Source organism: Schizophyllum commune (genome assembly GCF_000143185.2).
Source record: "Schizophyllum commune H4-8 unplaced genomic scaffold SCHCOscaffold_7, whole genome shotgun sequence".
Classification (NCBI taxonomy): Eukaryota; Fungi; Basidiomycota; class Agaricomycetes; order Agaricales; family Schizophyllaceae; genus Schizophyllum; species Schizophyllum commune.
The window spans coordinates 871,150-888,669 of NW_026089544.1; the positions used below are offsets into that span (position 1 = coordinate 871,150).

The 17,520-nt window shown below is 56.2% G+C and overlaps 9 protein-coding genes and 1 non-coding gene across 10 annotated transcripts; 6 read left to right on the plus strand and 4 right to left on the minus strand.

Moving 5' to 3' along the window:
* Positions 1–89: 89 nt before the first annotated feature.
* SCHCODRAFT_02628528 (cyclin-like protein) lies at positions 90–2,680 on the minus strand. The gene is made up of 7 exons (XM_050345476.1): positions 2,540–2,680; positions 2,305–2,482; positions 2,180–2,251; positions 1,922–2,130; positions 874–1,867; positions 774–814; positions 90–654 (listed from the first exon to the last, which is right to left on the minus strand). The coding sequence occupies exons 1-7, from the start codon at positions 2,540–2,542 to the stop codon at positions 271–273; spliced, it is 1,881 nt and encodes a 626-aa protein (XP_050199571.1). The 5' UTR covers positions 2,543–2,680; the 3' UTR covers positions 90–270.
* A 371-nt stretch (positions 2,681–3,051) lies between these two features.
* On the plus strand, positions 3,052–4,676 carry SCHCODRAFT_02628532 (PLC-like phosphodiesterase). Its single transcript, XM_003031388.2, has 7 exons — positions 3,052–3,318; positions 3,371–3,480; positions 3,536–3,643; positions 3,694–3,698; positions 3,748–4,059; positions 4,119–4,297; positions 4,349–4,676. Exons 1-7 carry the CDS (start codon positions 3,254–3,256, stop codon positions 4,473–4,475), a joined length of 906 nt encoding a protein of 301 aa, XP_003031434.1. The 5' UTR covers positions 3,052–3,253; the 3' UTR covers positions 4,476–4,676.
* An 860-nt stretch (positions 4,677–5,536) lies between these two features.
* On the plus strand, positions 5,537–6,431 carry SCHCODRAFT_02506521 (uncharacterized protein; the record flags this gene model as incomplete). The annotated part of the gene is made up of 5 exons (XM_050343177.1): positions 5,537–5,579; positions 5,640–5,807; positions 5,857–6,210; positions 6,260–6,324; positions 6,369–6,431. The coding sequence occupies 5 exons, from the start codon at positions 5,537–5,539 to the stop codon at positions 6,429–6,431; spliced, it is 693 nt and encodes a 230-aa protein (XP_050199572.1).
* A 267-nt stretch (positions 6,432–6,698) lies between these two features.
* SCHCODRAFT_02668628 (uncharacterized protein) lies at positions 6,699–7,158 on the plus strand (the record flags this gene model as incomplete). Its single annotated transcript, XM_003031387.2, has 2 exons — positions 6,699–7,076; positions 7,126–7,158. The coding sequence occupies 2 exons, from the start codon at positions 6,699–6,701 to the stop codon at positions 7,156–7,158; spliced, it is 411 nt and encodes a 136-aa protein (XP_003031433.1).
* A 1,053-nt stretch (positions 7,159–8,211) lies between these two features.
* SCHCODRAFT_02702069 (uncharacterized protein) lies at positions 8,212–8,942 on the plus strand (the record flags this gene model as incomplete). The annotated part of the gene is made up of 5 exons (XM_003031386.1): positions 8,212–8,295; positions 8,359–8,465; positions 8,524–8,634; positions 8,693–8,756; positions 8,814–8,942. The coding sequence occupies 5 exons, from the start codon at positions 8,212–8,214 to the stop codon at positions 8,940–8,942; spliced, it is 495 nt and encodes a 164-aa protein (XP_003031432.1).
* A 72-nt stretch (positions 8,943–9,014) lies between these two features.
* On the minus strand, positions 9,015–11,039 carry SCHCODRAFT_02580716 (uncharacterized protein). Its single transcript, XM_050343908.1, has 3 exons — positions 9,726–11,039; positions 9,541–9,661; positions 9,015–9,463 (listed from the first exon to the last, which is right to left on the minus strand). The coding sequence occupies exons 1-3, from the start codon at positions 11,019–11,021 to the stop codon at positions 9,102–9,104; spliced, it is 1,779 nt and encodes a 592-aa protein (XP_050199573.1). The 5' UTR covers positions 11,022–11,039; the 3' UTR covers positions 9,015–9,101.
* A 288-nt stretch (positions 11,040–11,327) lies between these two features.
* SCHCODRAFT_t139 lies at positions 11,328–11,420 on the minus strand. The gene has a single exon. It is a non-coding gene; the product is annotated as a tRNA-Leu (tRNA).
* An 11-nt stretch (positions 11,421–11,431) lies between these two features.
* SCHCODRAFT_02628545 (uncharacterized protein) lies at positions 11,432–12,888 on the minus strand. The gene is made up of 6 exons (XM_003030967.3): positions 12,581–12,888; positions 12,173–12,516; positions 12,031–12,117; positions 11,866–11,972; positions 11,704–11,797; positions 11,432–11,650 (listed from the first exon to the last, which is right to left on the minus strand). Exons 1-6 carry the CDS (start codon positions 12,870–12,872, stop codon positions 11,570–11,572), a joined length of 1,005 nt encoding a protein of 334 aa, XP_003031013.1. The 5' UTR covers positions 12,873–12,888; the 3' UTR covers positions 11,432–11,569.
* Positions 12,889–13,360: 472 nt separating this feature from the next.
* Positions 13,361–15,469, plus strand: SCHCODRAFT_02544290 (WD40 repeat-like protein). The gene is made up of 6 exons (XM_003031385.2): positions 13,361–13,744; positions 13,791–13,900; positions 13,949–14,329; positions 14,378–14,811; positions 14,863–15,023; positions 15,076–15,469. Exons 1-6 carry the CDS (start codon positions 13,417–13,419, stop codon positions 15,375–15,377), a joined length of 1,716 nt encoding a protein of 571 aa, XP_003031431.1. The 5' UTR covers positions 13,361–13,416; the 3' UTR covers positions 15,378–15,469.
* A 27-nt stretch (positions 15,470–15,496) lies between these two features.
* Positions 15,497–17,497, plus strand: SCHCODRAFT_02628550 (uncharacterized protein). Its single transcript, XM_003031384.3, has 3 exons — positions 15,497–16,826; positions 16,884–17,010; positions 17,061–17,497. The coding sequence occupies exons 1-3, from the start codon at positions 15,540–15,542 to the stop codon at positions 17,426–17,428; spliced, it is 1,782 nt and encodes a 593-aa protein (XP_003031430.2). The 5' UTR covers positions 15,497–15,539; the 3' UTR covers positions 17,429–17,497.
* Positions 17,498–17,520: the final 23 nt, after the last annotated feature.

The following is a 17,520-nucleotide window of genomic DNA, read 5'->3' on the forward strand; positions in this document are numbered from 1 at the left end:
GAGGCGTGCTGTGGCGAGCGATCCCCTACGAAGAAGTGACGTGAAAGGCCTGAATGAGCATCGATTCTCTGGGCACCGGCAGCGGGAAAACACCGTCATGAGAGGCCATATTTATAGAGCGACGGTCAGTGGGTAAGCTTTGGAAACTATATGCTCTCTACATCCGACAGAACAGTACAACATAGTAGGCATAACGATAAGAGACTACGTACAAACATACAAACTATACAGGCGCTAGTACACGCATTGAACGAAGCGGAGAATGCACAATTACACTTCCTGCTGGTACCCCTCCTCCCAGCCAGCGTCCTGCGCGTCCTCCTTGTCACTGAGATCTTCAAACTCGCCATCCGCGTCAGCTTCCCCTACCTCTTCCTGTGGCCGTGGAGGTGCCGGCAGCTTCCCACCGGGCTCGTCGGGAATGACGACCACCTGGGCCTGATCGTCGATCTTGTCGTCAAACTGGTACAGCTCCCCATCGTCCTTCTCGTCCAGCGGCTTGCTCTCCTCGTACGGCAAGAAGAGACTGTCGAACGCCTCATAGTTAATGCGCTTGCTGAACTTCGCCGTCTTCTTGACGAGGTGGCGCGCCGCCTCCGCGGCGGTGGCCCCGGTCGCGTTGGACGCGTCGCGCGGCTTGTTGCCCTTGCGTTTCTATACGAAAAGCAAACAGGAGTAAGACAATTGAACAGGAGGTAAGGACCAAGGCACAACAAGAGCAGCCGCGGGCGATTTGGGGTGGGTCGAAGAAATGGCGAGAGCGGGGTACGAACCTTGCGAGTTTTGGTCGGCTTCTCGGTCTCGTTGGCTTTGGCTGGTCAACCGTTCAGCAAAACAGAAGACAAGCATTCGATACTGCTGCAGACCACACACCTGCGAGAGCCTCCAAGTAATCGCGATTGAGCTCCACCCAAACTCGTTCTTTGATTTTCACCTCTTCCTCGCCGAGGATGAACCGGTCGAGCTCCTCCTCATCAAGGTCGAGGAGCTCGTCGCAGACGGTCATGTTGGCACGCCGCTCCTCCTCATTGGCCTCGAGGGCTTCGTTCAGTCTCTCGCCCTTGTCGCTGTGCAGAAAGCTCGATACTTCCTCCGCTATTGCGGTGGTAGCAGCCTCTTCAACAGGATTTGTTGACGTTGACGCAGTGACGGGCACGTCCTTGGCGGCGAGCAGAGGATCGATTGGATCTGACGCAGGCTCGTCGGCAGGACTAATCGCAAAGATGCCCTCGTGAAGGAGATTGGGGTCAAAGGCAGACTGTTCAGCCTGTTCACCCTCGCCATCCACATCGTCCGCCTCTCGTTTGCGTTTCCCTTTACGCTTCCCCTTCTCTTTCGCCTGCTCCTCCTTTTCCTTGTCCTTACCCTGCGCTTCCGCATCAACCTCGCCCTCCGCATCTTCCTCCGCCATCTGCGCAGCGAGACGAGCTGCTTCCTCCTTTTGACGGCCCTTGGTGTAAGCTGGAGGGTCGACCTCCTCATCGAGCCAGACATTGCGGAAGTCGGCGAGTGTAAGCGCGCCGCTGGGCGTGTTCTTGAACTCCTCAAGGCGTTTCTTGAGCGTGACGTCTGCGATCTTGACGACCTGGACGATCTCCTCAACGGAGCGGCGAAAGTTGTTCATGCGGGCAGCGAGAAGGAGGGCGGCGCCGCAAATGCCAGCGGGCCGGCGTCCGCGAGTCATCCAGTCGCGGTCGAAGCGCTGGACCAGTCGAACAGCGTCGTTGGCGACACGCTGGGTCTCGTCGCCGAACTCGAGAAGGGCAGCGAAGCGGGAGATGTAGTGCGATGGGTCGACGAGGGGTAAGCGGAGACAGAGGGTCTGTACGAGTTGAAGGTAGATGTGGCCGAGCTCGAAGACATTGACCTACGCTATGTGAGTCATGATGCCTTGCAGAGAGGGAAGCAGGAAGACGCATACCTCAAGGATGTCAGAGAAGTCAATGAGCATGTATTGTCGTGTTTCCTTCTGCCGGCATGCGACATAAAGACATACAGCGGCGACGTTCATGCTCTTGCGGCCTTTCGTGAACTTGTGCTCGACGGCGAGAGTGTAGAGACGCAAGGCAGCGAAGCGGACGACTTCGGATAGATGGAGTGCGATTGCTATTTGGGCGATATTACGCTCCGCTATTGCCAGCGTCAAAGGGGAAGAATGATGCGCGATCGAAGTACGCACCATTGGCAAGTGTCTGCTCTCGCGACTCGACGTTCCCCCGGTTCCCATAGGGTCCTCCTAAGCGGGCTCGAGCTGTAAGTTCGCATGTCAGCAGATGAAAAGGGCAGTTTGATTGCAGTACGCACTGGCACCCTGAGCAACAAAGGAGCCCTGAACCATGGCCGCCCCCGTCGACGTCTCGCCAAACACGACCTCGTTCACAATCTGACTCTCCTCCACGACCGTCCCGCACTGCGTGCAGAAGCTATTCCCAGCAGCAGCGTCGCTGTCGATGGTTGTACCACCGCACTCAGTACATATCGCCTAAATGATTGTCGATCAGTACGGCTTGGAAGTTAGATTAGGGAGGGGTCGGCGTACCATAATCGTTTGCGCAAAACGGTATAGAAGCTCTACTGTGCGTTGCGATGCTTAATCCTTGAATGCAGCGATGGGGCCGGCTATGGTCTGGAGACTTCGCTGGCCATTCAGCCCAGTCGGGAGCGCGAGCGAAAAGAAAAGGATTTCCGTGTTTGGAAAGCGTCACACTGCGTTACTGAGTCACCAGATCATGACACCGCGGCCAGCTCCGAGTTCGAACTTCCATCTTCTCCTGAACTTGCTCCATCCCGCCAAACTTACATTCCAGGCTACCTGTGCCTCACTTCTTGTTCGAATGGAAACTTTCGCTGACCTTTGCATATACGATGTCTGCAATATCTGGTTGAAAATGATCAGGGCTGTCGAAACATGTCCAGCCGACGGCTATTCTCCCAGAGATCTGCGACGTTGATGCGCTCTATTGTACTCCAAAAAGGTGCTTGAAAGGGACGGCCGCATCCCCAGTACCACTCCGGGTATCAGTGTGTATCAGCTTTTGGTAAAACCCTTGTCGGCACGTACGCCCACCGCACTCAGGTCAGATGGTCATGGGCATGAAGCGCATGCGGCGATGAGGGCTTCGCGTGTGTCGAAGGGGGCTTCGCAGACAGGTATATAAGGACGCACGGGCAATGTGCCTAGGTTGCTTCCTTCTCGCCGTCGTCTAGCCGCGGCCCTCCCCTCGTTCGCCCTTCACTTGTTCACGTCGTTGCTATGCTGGGTCTGACCGCGCTCGCGTCGCTGCTCGCCGTCCCCTCCGTGTTGGCGGCTCCCAAGAGGTGAGCTCCAGCCAGACGCCGTAACTGCTGCGCTGACGGCTCGAATAAGCAGTCGGGACAGGGCTTGCAATGGCCATGCAGAGCTTTGCGACCGTTCTTACGGGAATGTCACTTTCATGGGCTCGCACGACTCCTTTGCGTACAGCGATGATCCTCTGGCATGTAAGTTTTAAGAAGACTGACCTAGGGCCCTTTGCGCTTACAACCTTGATTCCAGTGGCCCGCGATCAGGAAGTCGATATTCCGACCCAGCTTGACACTGGCGTGCGCCTCCTCCAGGCGCAATCGCACATGAACGGCGACGACTTGCACTTCTGCCATACTAGTACGTCTTTCGCTCTGAGCTAGCAGGGATAATACTCTGACACCTCATAGGCTGTGTACGCCCTTCCAAGTTTGCGCCATAGCAGCCCTGTTCACACATCCTAGATTCTCTTTGACGGCGGCAAAGTCGTCGACTACCTCAAGACCGTCAAGACCTGGCTCGACGCGAACCCCGACGAGGTCCTCACGCTCCTCTTCACGAACCCCGAGGACGTCTCCCTCACCGACGTCTGGAAGCCCGCTTTCGACGACGCGGGCATCACCGATCTCGCATATGTGCCGCCGAGCCTGCCCGTTAAGCAGGACGACTGGCCGACTCTGGGCGAGCTGCTCGACAGCGGGAAACGCGTGGTGGTGTTCTTGGATGCAAACGCGGATCCCAGCCAGGTCGACTTTATCCTTCCTGAATTCGACATGGTGAGTCAGGCACTTGCGTTGAGACAGAAAAGTGGGGAGCTGACGCGGTTATTGTCCAGATCTGGGAGACCCCTTACGGCTACACGGACGACTCTTTCCCTTGCAGCATCGACCGAACTAGCGACAAGCAGTCGACGGCGGACCACATGTATATGATCAACCACTCGCTGAACAAGCACATTGGCGACATCAAGTACAGCGACCCCGAAGACGCGCCCACGACGAACGGTGTCGACTCGTATGTATACCTCGCTCTGACCGACCTCACTTAGCTAACGTTCACCCTCAGCATCGTTTCGGCCGCCGACAAGTGCGTGTCATATAGCGAGGACAACACATACCCAAGCTTCGTCCTACTTGACTTCGTCGACCTCGGCGAAGGCAAGAAGGCGGTGGACAAGTTGAATGGGTTCTAAGCGATCAGTTTCGCGAGACCACGCAGAGCTTGGGGATTGGGGACAACGTGAGCCTGCGGAATGCACTGTAACTTAACGACGCGTATTTATTTCCATGGCGCCCTTGCATGCCTTGACTGAAGGTTCGTGTGGCTCAAGTGTGCCACTTGGCCAACGATGCGACGATCGAGACCGTCAACCCGCTCTACGCTGCGCACGGCGACAAGGATTGATCGGTATGCAGCCCGATGGTCGATGAATACCGGCCGGAACTGCGACGTCCCCCACATCCCGGGTACCCTAGTGAAGAGATTGAGTGAGATGTGAGGTAGCCCAAGTTCACGGTGAACTTGATAATTCCAGGATTCCTCCTACCTAGAATGAGATCATGCCATCGAAGCTGTCCACAATCGTAGCCTGTGGTACACGGACTTTTCGGGTGGTGTGTACGGAGATTAAATGTCCCACTGTAGTCGTTGCCAACAGATGCAGAGTTTCGGAGGGGCGTTGGGCACGTGTAGAGCGTGACCGACATACAAATACTAAACGGAGCCGTGCGACTCATTCCCCGCCAACATCATCTCAAATTGCCCCATTGTGAGTAGGAACAATAGGAGACTCGGTGCGTCCTATATTGCATCCAGGACGTACGCCACCAAGACTGACCCTCGAATGTGAAGGAACGCGGCGGCGCACGAGCTTATTGTTTTCGGACCGTCTGTGGTCGTCAGCGCGCCAGACACGGGAACCCAGACAAGGCTGCCCATCGTCCCTCGTGCGCAGGAACCCTCATCTCGCCAGGTCAGGGCGGCGGGAGCACGGAACCGGGAAGTACGACGCGTGGCGCCAACCATCCGGGGCCGTACCGCACCCTGAGATCATCCGCGCGATTCGTCCATTGTTCGCTCGGGCGGCCGGCCGTCTGATACCCCACGCGTATATAAGGCGCGTTATCGCCCCCTTATACGGCTGCCTGCAAGGGTGCGTTCAACCGGCACACATCTTCAGCGCACGGAACGCGCTTTTTCGAGGGAAGGGACGCGTCGACGACGATCGGCGGATACTAGGCAAAGGATCTCACCATGTGTGCGTACTCTGGGCTCAAGGGGAAGAAGAGGCGGCAGGGTGCGTGCCATCTGACGTTTTTACCGACTGAAAAGTACTGACCGGGTCGGCCACCTGCAGTCGTGCCGTTTGACTACTGGATTCGTGGCGGGAGCCCTCGTCCCGCGCCCAAGGGCGATTTCGGCCACTCGGCCCCCACTTATGTTCGACCTGGGCACTGTCGCTACTACGCAATGGGGCATTGCGTGCACGGAATGCGATGCAAATACAAGCACGAGCAGTCGGGCGGTGCGTCACTGATCTGTACTCCTTTACACATATCTGACGGCTTCCGCAGAACCTATGAGCCCTCCCCAATGGTCTACTCCTCCCCCTCCTCTTCCCCCCTCCCTTCCGGCGTACTCGCCGGTCGCATACCCCGTCACCCCGCCTGCTTCCTGCGCGGTACCGCTGTTTGACACCATGATGACCCCTCCGCAAATGATGACTCCCGCCTCGTCGATCTCGTCTATGGGTTCTCTCACCTACTCGCCTTCAACGGCTACAACAGTCTCCGAGGACATGCCGTGGATATTGGACTTTGACCAGCATGACGACGCGGGTGTCGCCGTCGCTTCCCCTGTGGATGAGTTCGGTGTCCGTATGCCTGCCCCGCAGTCAGCGAGCAAAGTGCGGAACATGAAGTACAAAAGTATGTGTGACTCGCATTATCCGTAATGATGCATTAACGCTGTCTGCAGCGAGCCCATGCATGTTCTTCAGGTCCGCGTCTGGCTGCTCGAGAGGCGATATGTGTACATTGTTCGTAATGCTTGCAATCAGTAGAATTTCCGGCTGATCATCTTCCAGCATCCACTCGGAACCTTCCCCAGTCTCGACACCCGAGCCTTCGGCACTCGCACTGCCGCCTAAGCCCGCCCCTCCGCCACCGCAGGAAAGCCAAGAAGAGCGGAAGCGTGAGTTCTATCCGATAAAGTGGCGCGTCATAAGCGGCGGTACGAAACTGGGACGAACGAGTGAGTAAAATCCTGCGCATCACCTTGCTAATCTATCGCGACTCCTGCCCTATACACACGACCCGAAGCTCACGCACCTGCAGCCCCACCTTTGGAGCGCGCAGCACGACCGCGGAAGGCCAGCACTCGGCAGCGCATACGACCGCGCCTTCCAACCTCACTCATGGTCCGCCCACCGCCGCCTCCCTGTGTGCCGTTCCAGCTCCAAGCGCCGCCACAGTCTCAAGCACCGGTGGGCCTCCTGCCGGCATGGACCGCGGCTCCTGTACCTAGCCCGTCTCCTCGGTCACCAGTGTGGTCTGAGTCGCCTTCATTGCAGGAAGAGCAGGACCAGGATGTGTTCTCTTCCTCGTTCGACTTCCCGCTGCGATCAGCATGCACGGACGACGGTGCCCCTCCGTGCTCGTACGCCTTCCCGACAAGGCCGGAGACGCCGCCATCCATCCCGCGGCGCTTGAGCCTGCCGGAAACCCCGGCACGCGCTCGTGCGCTTTCTAGTCCTTATGCGGTGAGCCCGCGGGTGACGAGGCGCAGAGTTGAGGTGAGATGACTTTTCTGCTTACCGCACCGTGGCTAACTATCGTATCTAGCGTCTGCACCTATTCTCCGCCGAGTCCCCTTGAAGATCCGATACCACCGTACCAACACCAAGTCCTCAGTCAACGATTCCGTCTCAAATCTTGTATTTGTATCGCTCTCTCCACTATGCTTTCCACTGCTGCATCGCGCCCTCTACCATACGCGCCTATCTTTTATTTGTCCTGTCATTGTTGGGGTTTTTTGCCTGTCGAGCGGGCTCGCCTGTCGAGAGGAGGTTCTTCTGTTTCGCCTGTCGGAGGTGCTCGCCCATCGCCTGTCGGTGGGTTCGCCCAGGCTCAAGGGTTAGAGGTTTATTTACGCTGCTTGACCTAACGTATGGTACGATACTCTTGGACATGATCGAGTGGACTTTACGTACACTATATACGAACACAAACGCCTAGTATAAGAGAGGAGACGTAGTTAGTTGTTACGACGCTGTGCAAGTTGATGATGTTTGTTGTCTGGGTTTGGGGGATTTAGCGTGATGGTGTACATGTGTTTATGCGTTAAGTGCTTACTCTTTCAAGTTGTCTTGCCGTGAACCCAGGCAGAGCTGCCGACCACTGTACTGCCGACTACTGTACAGGCTTCTCGAATCGACCCAACTTCAACAGTCTACACATGTGATCCTGGCAATCGTACAGTCGAAGTTTCGAAGGAATTTCCGAGCCCTCCTCTCTCACAACCTTCGGCGCCGCCGCAAATATTGGTCACTATATCCTCTTGACTCGACCCACGGAAGGCCTTACTATTTGTCACTAAATTCAGGAAGTTCCAGCTCCCGGATCCGAACCGAGTCAACACACGGTTAAGGATCCCGCTGACCGACATCGCCCGCTCGCCACCGGTCTTCGAGTATTTAGGATGACGTTGTCGCCGTCGAGAAGGACCGGCCACTCGACCTTATCTCTGTCAGTGTGATGTCAATATCGCTGTCAGCGGGTCGACTCTGGAAGATACGGCCGAGGACGAGGTTCGGCGTCTCGACCGTCGCTCGTGACCCTTCTTTCCTTTATACCACCACGAGAGCGTCCTTCACGCCCACCAGATTCCATTCCTCATCCCCTCGCGTTGCAACGTCTGTCACTCCCAACATGCCTGGTGTCGAACTCAAGGGTAGCTGCCACTGTGGCACCGTCCGCTTCACAGTGAACAGTAGCTCTGCCGTCCCATACCAGGTAGGATATGCATTTGCAGTTTCTCGGATTTGCTCTGATGGATGTCGATCTTTTGCACCATAGCTCTGCACCTGCTCGATCTGCCGCAAATGCGGAGGCTATGGCGGGAGCGTCAACCTCGGCGGCCACGCTGATTCCTTGAAGATTCTTCAGGGAAAGGAAGCTATCAGGTGAGCTCGTAGCATATCTCAGGTCACTTGCGATGTGAATGATATAACGTGTGCACAGCGTATATCAAGCAGTCATGGACCGCGACACGCCGAAGGAGCATCGTGCATCTTCCCAGCGCAACTTCTGCAACAAATGCTCGAGCATGCTCTGGCTGTGGGACGAGCAATGGTAAGCGTATGCGCGCTATCTTCGCTGCACCTTGCCTCTGACATGATACTACTTTCAGGCCGGAGCTCATCCACCCGTTCGCCTCTGCCATTGACTCCGAGTTGGCCATCGCGGACGAAATGGTACGTTCGACCCTGCCACATCTACCTTTACGCGATGGCTGACTTAGTCATCTCCAGACGGTCGTCCGAACCGACTCCAAGCCCGCCTATGTTCGCCTTCCGGAGGGCAGAAAACAAGTCTATGAACTTTACGGGCCGGAGAGCTTAGAGAGCTGGCACAAGAAGCATGGCCTCTGGGTCGAGTAGACGTCGAGTGAAGCAAGAAATACCGGGTTGATGTTGGTGAACATGAATAGGGTTGGAATCGTGGGCGTACGAGCCGCGAAGTGTAATCCAGTAGTAATATATACAGGAACACTAGTCGTGCTGATCACCGCCAGCGGCACAATGGTGCGCGCCGTCTTGTTACGCCCGTGGGCGTAACCTATGAATCAGTTGCCTAGCGACCGCGGGCACAAACCCTTCCAGCGGTTCAGGATCCAGCTTGAGGGTGTATTCCACCTCGCCGTACTTCAGATGCCCCACCAAATACAGCATCACCCGCCCTGCGTCGCCGCCAGCTCCTCCGTTCACCGTGTTCACCTTGAACTTGACATTCGGAGTGCCCTCGTCATACAGAACATGCATCTTGAAGTCACAGCCCTTCTTGATTTTTGCCATAATTTCGGGCCTCCCGATTTTCTGCGTCAAGTGCGTGTAGTTGTTGCTTGCGTGGCAGCGTGTGACTTCTTCGAGGTAAATACGATCTTCGAGTGTCAATTCGCGTTCTTGAGAGATGTCGGCCAAATCGAAGGAGCGTCAGTGAGATCTGGTGCTCAGCGCGTACTTACAGTTGGGAGCGTACCCATTCGTTCCCCCGGGCATTCCATCCGATGCTGTCGCCAATGCTTCCGTTGGCAGTCCTTCGAACAATAGTATACTTCTCGGCAGACACAGCTTCTGACGGAAGGCGCCTGTTCCGTGCACTGTGCGCGTAACAGATATGTCAGCTTCAGCTTGCGAAGGACCAAAAGACAAGCATGCGCCCACCTCGAGATGGCGACAGCGCCGAACGGTATTGAGTCGCTTTCTGAACGCTTTCCACGCTGACGTGTGCATCTTCTTCGCCTCAAGGAACTGCGCCCAGCGCATAGGCAGAATATTCGACTCGGAGACCTTGGCCGAAGCCAGTAAGATATCTGTCTCGCGCACCATCTCGCGCGTCACTCGCCGCAGTCGGATCGCCGTAGTTATGATTGTCAGGAAGGTCTCCCCGATCTTGGGACAATTGTTGACCTTTGACGGTGGCAAGAGAGGGAGGTGGGACACAATGTTGCGAAGACCGACGAGGAGACCGTTCGGGAGTGCGAGGCGAACTATGCGCTCGCCGCCCTCCCGTTTACAGAAACATAGGAGAACAGTGCACATGGATACTGCGCGGATGGTTGTGTCAGGCACCTGGGAGAGGCGGAGGAGGTGACCAGTTATCCGTCGCACAGTCCTTTTGGACGGAGGAGGGATGTAGTACGTTTCCGCGGGCACGTCATACAAGCGGACAAGGGCTTCGGTGTACGTCCGCGAGAACTCGCCGTTGTCGATGGAGTGACGCGAACGCAGACCACGTTCCAGATTCAGGAGTAGCCTGCGCCTGATGCGCCCTGGGCGCCCACCACATAGCCTGTGCAGGACTTCTACCGTGCGCTCGTGGTAAGGAGAGTCGCGCTGCAGTAGGTATCTGGCGAGGATGTGCTGACTGCCCTGGTTTCGCAGATGAACGCCCAGATCATCGCCACGCTCGATCTCCACGAGAGCAGCGTTGGATGCGTCTATTCCATAGTCATGATACCACAAGGCGAGCATCTTCTCCAGAGGCTCTCCGCCGAGCGTCGCTAGGGTCTGTCGGCTCCCGTCTTTGAACGCTAGCAAGAGCGCAGCCACCAGGGCACCCGGGACCGTGCACGAGAGGAGGAAGTGATCGTTGGGTTGCAAGTCGAGTGGCCCAGAGAGCGGGTCAAGGAACTGAATCCACGCCCAGGCAGAGGGCCAGATGGTTTCAAAGCCCTTACAGAGCACACGCAGAGCCGCCTGCGTGCTGGCTTCCTGGGAGAGCAGGAACACCGCCGAAAAGAGCTCTAAGCCGCCCGTCGCTTCACGCATGCGCAGAGCAAAGGTATGCCAATCAGCCTGCGCAGGAATGTCCTTCGTATTGAGGGATTGGAAGGCCTGCTCCCAGACTTTGAGCTGTGATATTGGGACCAGCAGTTCGGCCTGTTTCTTCGAGTTCGCCTCCCTGACTGCGTCCTCCATCATCTTGAGGAATGGCTTGCCTTCCTTAGGGAGAGGCATGGCGCAGCGAGATTGCAGGAAGAGAAGACTGAGTTATGCGGCGTGCGAGTATGGACCTCGTTGCCCTTCGTCGCGCATATGAGGTGCACGAGGCACGTCGTACGTGAAGGTGGAGAGAACACAATCGCGATGGTTCTGGGGGAAATTCGTGGAAATTCCTTTTCACTTTCCCACGCTTCCCGATTAGGCAGGTGCGCAGTTGAATTTCGTTTCTCTTCTATCTTCCGCTCCTCTGCTTCGTTCTTCTTCGTTTTTTGACCGGAAGAATGCAACTTGAAGCTCGCTGAAGACAGAAAAACAGCAAAATGACAAGAGTGGGATTTGAACCCACGCCCCGAAAGACTACGGAAAGCTGTAGAAGCCTAAACGTAGCGCCTTAGACCACTCGGCCATCTTGCCATGCAGCGAACGGAAAGAACGGGATATATATCAGCGTGAGACGACCCCCTTTACAAGCGCCTACAACCATTGAGCGGGCGCTCTATTGCTCCTATTCCTCGTATTATCAGGTCAGCCCCAGATCTTCAAGTCATCTGATGGATATCCTATCATAACCTCGATTTCGTCGCTTGCGACCGGAGACATCGGTGTATCGCCCCTGCTAATTCTTTTGGACTCGTTTGCACCACCTGATAACAACATGAGCATGCGCTGGTTGTCTACGCAGAAGCGCAATACGTACGAGATGTCCGGCATTCTCGACGCGAGACAATGAGGCAAGGTGCTGCACACCGCCTATCGCGTTGTTGATCACGTCGTCCTTGACGAAAGCAGGTCTTTCGCTCACGGTAAGCAAAGACCTCACAGAGGAGACAGTAAGCAGAGCGAAAGGTCGGGGACTTACAGATAGTCGTCGACGGCCCCGTAAATTATGTGCGTCGGAACACGTTTGACGCCGTGCTTCAAGAAACCGTATGCACGAGCGACGCCGAGAGGATCTTCGTAGGTCGCCTGAATCGCAGGTGTGAGTGAGATGTTACGAGCCTATGAAAGTCTAGGTATCTCTTACAGCCTCCTGCCTCTTCGCGCATGCCAAAGTGACGCCTTCAGTCTTGTCCGGGTACTCAAGCGTAGGCAGACTACGCAGGCCGTGCTCCTACGCCGCTTAGACTAAGTCATCCCGGATAGCTTGCAGGTATAAAATTGCGCACCACGAACAGCCGCACAGCTCTATCGTCCCAGGTCTTCCAGCTGCGACTCTTCAAGAGGTTGTACGCTTCAGGCTTGCTCGGCCAAATATCACGTCGGTTGCGTGCGCCGTTGACCAAGAATTGATGAGGGCCAGCCGTCGCTTCGCGGTTCATGACCATCGGTTCGACCAGTATAAGAGAGTCGTAGGCCACACGCGGGGTATACGTGAGCGACAGCTCGAGCGCAACAGCACCCATCGACTGCCCGATACCGACGAGGCGACGCTGGCTGAAGTCGACGTCGATGCCCTTGCCCTGTCCTGCTAGGACCAGATGCACTGCACGCGCGTATTCACTCCAGCCAACTATGGTTGCGTTAGCACGCATTTAAGAACCTACGGTTTGGAAAGAAAAACAGAAGCGACGTACACACGGGCTCGTAGCCAAACTGTAGCTCGCGCTCGTTCAATGCGGCTGACGTGCCGTGGTTCGGGCACTCAATAGCCCACATGTCATGTATCTTAAGGCCAGGTAGCGCGCACAGGTCCTTCATTACGGGCTCGGAGATCTCATTGTGGAAGCCCGTCGCGTGAGTCCAGACGAGGGTGAGCGCGTCCGGCACTTCCGACGATGTTTCTGGATCCCAGTAGCGCTTGACAGATACTAGCAAGGGGTAGTCCGGACGAGCGTCGAAGACATATGCTTGAGACTGGAGGACCATGGCGGCAGGAGACAACGAAGGACTCGCTGTTTGAATGGCTTCTGAGCATGATGGTGCATGATTGAGAGGACCGGCCCGGTTCGTGTAGCCGGCCATACTCGGCAAATGCCGCAAGATGAACCCTCTAGGTCCTGAGTTGCGGCTTTGCGCAGAGTCTTCTGGGATATGCATCCACACAGACAAAGAGAAATGTAAGACTGGGACGGAGAACGGAATGAATTTGGTCTTTGCAAGTCACTTGCAGACTTACGCTTCTTCATAGCCATGTCTGAAGAGTCTCACTCTCACTCATAGATCCAAGTTCACTCGGTCATGACTACCTTTCGTGTTCTTATTACTGGCTTTCTGGCGGTGGAAGGGGTCTCTACTGCCCGCAGCCAGAACTCCTCCAGTGTGATAAGCCTCTCAACATGATGAAGGCTGCCGGGTTCGACCGCGGAGCCTCCGGATATGCTCGGCGCTAAATGTGAGATCACCGGAGGCTCTTTCCAAATTTCATGATCGAGTCGCGCATTGTTTTCTGCTCTTGAACGCGCTCGCCAGCATGCCCGACGCCTTTTTCGTCTCGAACAAGACGCGCAAGCGCAAGCGCTCCGGATCCTCCGCGGATGCGTCGGGCAAGTCGAAGAAGTTTGCCGGGAAGAAGGGGCGCGAGCCGTCATCCTCGAGCAAGCAGCCCACGAAGAAAGCGAAGCGGAACGACGAGGAGCTCGACTCCGATCGCACGGACGATGAGGGGAACATCGATGATCTGGACTTGAGGCAGTCAGATGGCGAGGAGGGGAGCGCGGACGAGGATGAGAACGAAACCCCCGCGGAGAAGAGGTTAAGACTGGCGAAGCTCTACCTCGAGAGCGTGAAGGAGGGGTTAGGTGCGTGTCATGCATTGTCCCCCTCGACCTGACTAACATCCTGCAGCCGAGGGGGAGTTTGACGCCGCGGATGTGGACAGGGAGCTCATCTCCGCGCGCTTGAAGCAGGATGTGCTGGAGCACTCTGGCAAGATCCACTTGTTCGTCGCAGACTCTGTACGTATCCCCTTTCCCCCTTCGACTTAGTTTACTCAATGATTACAGTACGACCTGTCCCAACAACCACAAGAAGTGCTGCGAACGCGCGGGCATCGATTTTCCGTCACATCTGCTGTCGCGTCCGAGTCTGGCGAATATCTGTACACCGCGGGCAAGGAGGGCTCGATCATCAAGTGGGACTTGAAGAATGGCGCGAAGCAAAAGACGATATTCAAAATACGGCCAGACGTTAAGGGCAAGGGCAAGGCAGTCCCGGACGCATCTCTACCCGGTCATACGGATGAGGTCCTCGCGCTTGCTCTCAGCAGCGATGGGAAGTACGTCGCTTCCGCAGGCAAGGACAGGCGCGTGTGCGTTTGGGACGCAGAAACGGGAGAGTGGATCAAGAGCTTCATCGGCCACCTTGGCCATAAGGACTCGATCTCGGTGCGTTTACTCTGGCGTTTGCGCCGCTCTTGAGCTCATCTCCCTCAGTGTCTTGCGTTCCGCAAAGGCTCTCATCAGCTGTATAGCGGCTCCTTCGACCGCACGCTGAAGGTGTACGACCTCTCGCCCGACGTGATGGGCTACGTCGAGACACTCTTCGGACACCAAGACGTCGTGCTCTCGCTCGATGCCTTGCGCGGCGAAACCTGTGTCAGTGCTGGTGGGCGAGACAAGACCGCGCGCTTCTGGAAGATCGTGGAGGAGACACAGCTCGTGTTTCGTGGGGGCGTGCGCAGCCGCATACGCGACGTCCTCGAAGGCGGCCTTCGAGGCGAGGACGAGGGCGAGGATGTGGACGACGAAATAGATGCTGCAGCGAAGCGGAAGCAGAAGAAGGAGAAGGACGCGAGATACGTGGAGGGGAGCTTAGAGTGTGTGGCGATGGTCGATGAGACGACCTTCCTCACTGGAGGAGATAGCGGGTGAGTGGTTAGTGTATGCCGCTGAACGATATCGCTAACCTCATTCTCTAGTTCGATCTGCTTGTGGTCGACACAAAAGAAGAAGCCGATATTCACGCAGCCCCTAGCTCATGGCTTGCAAGAGACCCCTTCAGAGACGGAAGGCGTAGTGCAGACACCGCGCTGGATCACGGCCCTGGCCTGCCTTCACTACTCCGACCTCTTCGCATCAGGTACGTCCCCGCATCGTGGTTCCATCCTGTTCTATATTCATTATACGTGTAGGCTCATGGGACGGTACCATCCGTTTCTGGAAGCTTGACCCGAAGCTGAAGTCCTTCTCTCTCGTTGGCACTACCCTCGCCCTCGGCGTCGTCAACTCACTGCAACTCGTACCTGCTCCGAAAGGCTTCTTCGAAGAGTCAGAGTGGGCATCCGCACCTGCAGTGAAGAAGTCGGCGCCGTCGTCTGTGCTGCTTGTTGCTGGCTTGGGCCAGGAGCATCGCTTCGGCCGATGGCTGCAGGTTAAGGACGGTGCAAAAAATGGCGCGCTCGTTGTCGCGCTACATCCCACAAGGACAGCATAGTATTGTAGTCTATTCTCGGGGCTTCATCTGCTCCTGAAATTATATTAAGTCTGACCGGCACTGGCGGCCCGGTCCAGGATTCTCATGCGTCGCGCGACGCGACGCGATTGCCCCTCTTCGTCCCGACCGTCATCTCCTGGTCATCTCCGCCTGGCATCCATCATGGCTCCTCAGTCAGGCTCAGACATGATCGAGTACATGGACGCCACTATCAAGGAGACGGACCCACAGAAAAAGGCCAAGCGCCTGGACATGCTCTCGCAGCCTAAAACCTGGCGGCAGGCCTTTCGGGCGATGGACATGAAGTACCTCCCGGAAGTGCGCCCAGGCACGCGCTATCAATTCACCCCCCGCGTGGGCGATGCTGCTGAAGCCTTGCAGGCGTTCTCTGCGACGCTCATCCAGTATGAGAACACCCAGGACCTCACCATCTATCGCGTCATGTTCTTTGGCTTTCATCTACTATGGAATACGGCATGGGCATGGATTGAGTTCCTCGACCCCCTGTCTGGTACGCTTAACCAGTCTGGAATGCAACGATTCTTTATCTCCGTCACCATTCCTGCGATACTACCGACCACCCTCTCCTTGGTTCTGCTGGAGAACGACCCGCAGACAATAGCCATGATGCAGGAAGAGCCCTTGGAACGCTACCTTGCGCTATGGTACCACAATTACGGAGTCGACCCATCTGACCAGGAGCTGGCGCGAATTATGCGCAAGCACGCCGAATCCGTCTTCACCAGGACCAAGCTCATGCAAGACATGATGAAGGAATTCCTCGCCCCCGATTGCCCTTATTACGACCGGATGGTACAGGTGTTACATGTCCTATGCGATGGACGCCCGGAGAGAATTCGGAGGCGGCTTCTCGCCAATCTCGAGAGAGATTTGTACTCGCCATACCTCGTGAAGGACGAGAAACTGATGCAGACGTACATCCGCCCCATTCTCCTTGTATTCGATGTACCGTCATACCACTTCAAGGCTATCTCGGGAAGAACGGTGCGAAAACTGTCCGGAACCCTTCTCCGGCTCTCGCAGAGCCCAAAAACCACGCTCCGCGCCATCCTTGTATGCATTCTGGTCGCCGCACTGCATGAAAAGCAACCCGGCGAGCGCGTCATCGCTATCGCTATCGCCGGAGGACTTTTGCCAGCCCTCAGAAACATTGTGGCACACATGCCGCTTGTTGATCGAGCATGGATCCCGGAGTGCACACAGGTAATCGGAGGTTGCATAGACACCATACGCCTGTCACTACGCGTGCGTAGGGTGACTCGAAGCTTGGTGCGCGTCGAGGACGACTTGCGATTGGCGGTCAAACTGCCTGCGAACGATCTTGCGGAGGCATGGACTGGGCTCCTACACGCGAAGGGCGCTCATACGGTGGCATGGAACTCGTACAGAAAGAGAATTGGGCTTTCGCGAGGCTGCTTCAACCTAGAGGTATGCGTGCACGAACTTGGCATCATACGCGTGCGTCTGCTCATTTCCACGGCGCAGTGCCCATTGGAGCGTGAGGCCCAAGTGAAGACGTGCATATGTAAGGAGGCGTATTACTGCTCGAAAGTGTGTCAGCAAGCGGACTGGCGTCTTAGGCATCGTATGACTTGCGCCGGAGAGCGCGCAGGTACGTCTGACTTCACGTTGCATGATCGCGGGCCTCTTAAGCCCCTGTAGAGTGCGACTTGGTTCTTGAAGACAGGATCTTCTTGGAAGAGCTGACGAGTATCTGCGTTGCCGCCGAGCAAGCGACCATCAACAAGACGCTGCAAGATACGAAAGTCCAGGACAAGCTACTCAATGGCTACGATCTTGAAATTCGCGTCCGCTTTGATGAGAACTCGCCTGACGTAGGAATCGTGATGGACACCGTAGAGAGGCGGCCGGAGGTTGGAAACAAGGGGAACTTCTTCTACCCAGTGGCGGAGATAACGTACAAAGGGCTCATGTACATACTGAAGCTGGACCCTCTGCCGTTGAAGCCGATTCGTTACGACGAACCAAGGGATGAGAGAAAGAGAACACCCTTTTCTTGGATAAGATGATGCATGTAGAGCTTATATCTTCCGTTTCAATCTAGACAGCCCCTTTGCCTTGGGCTATCCGAATGGGTGCACATCATCGGTTCAGCATTGAT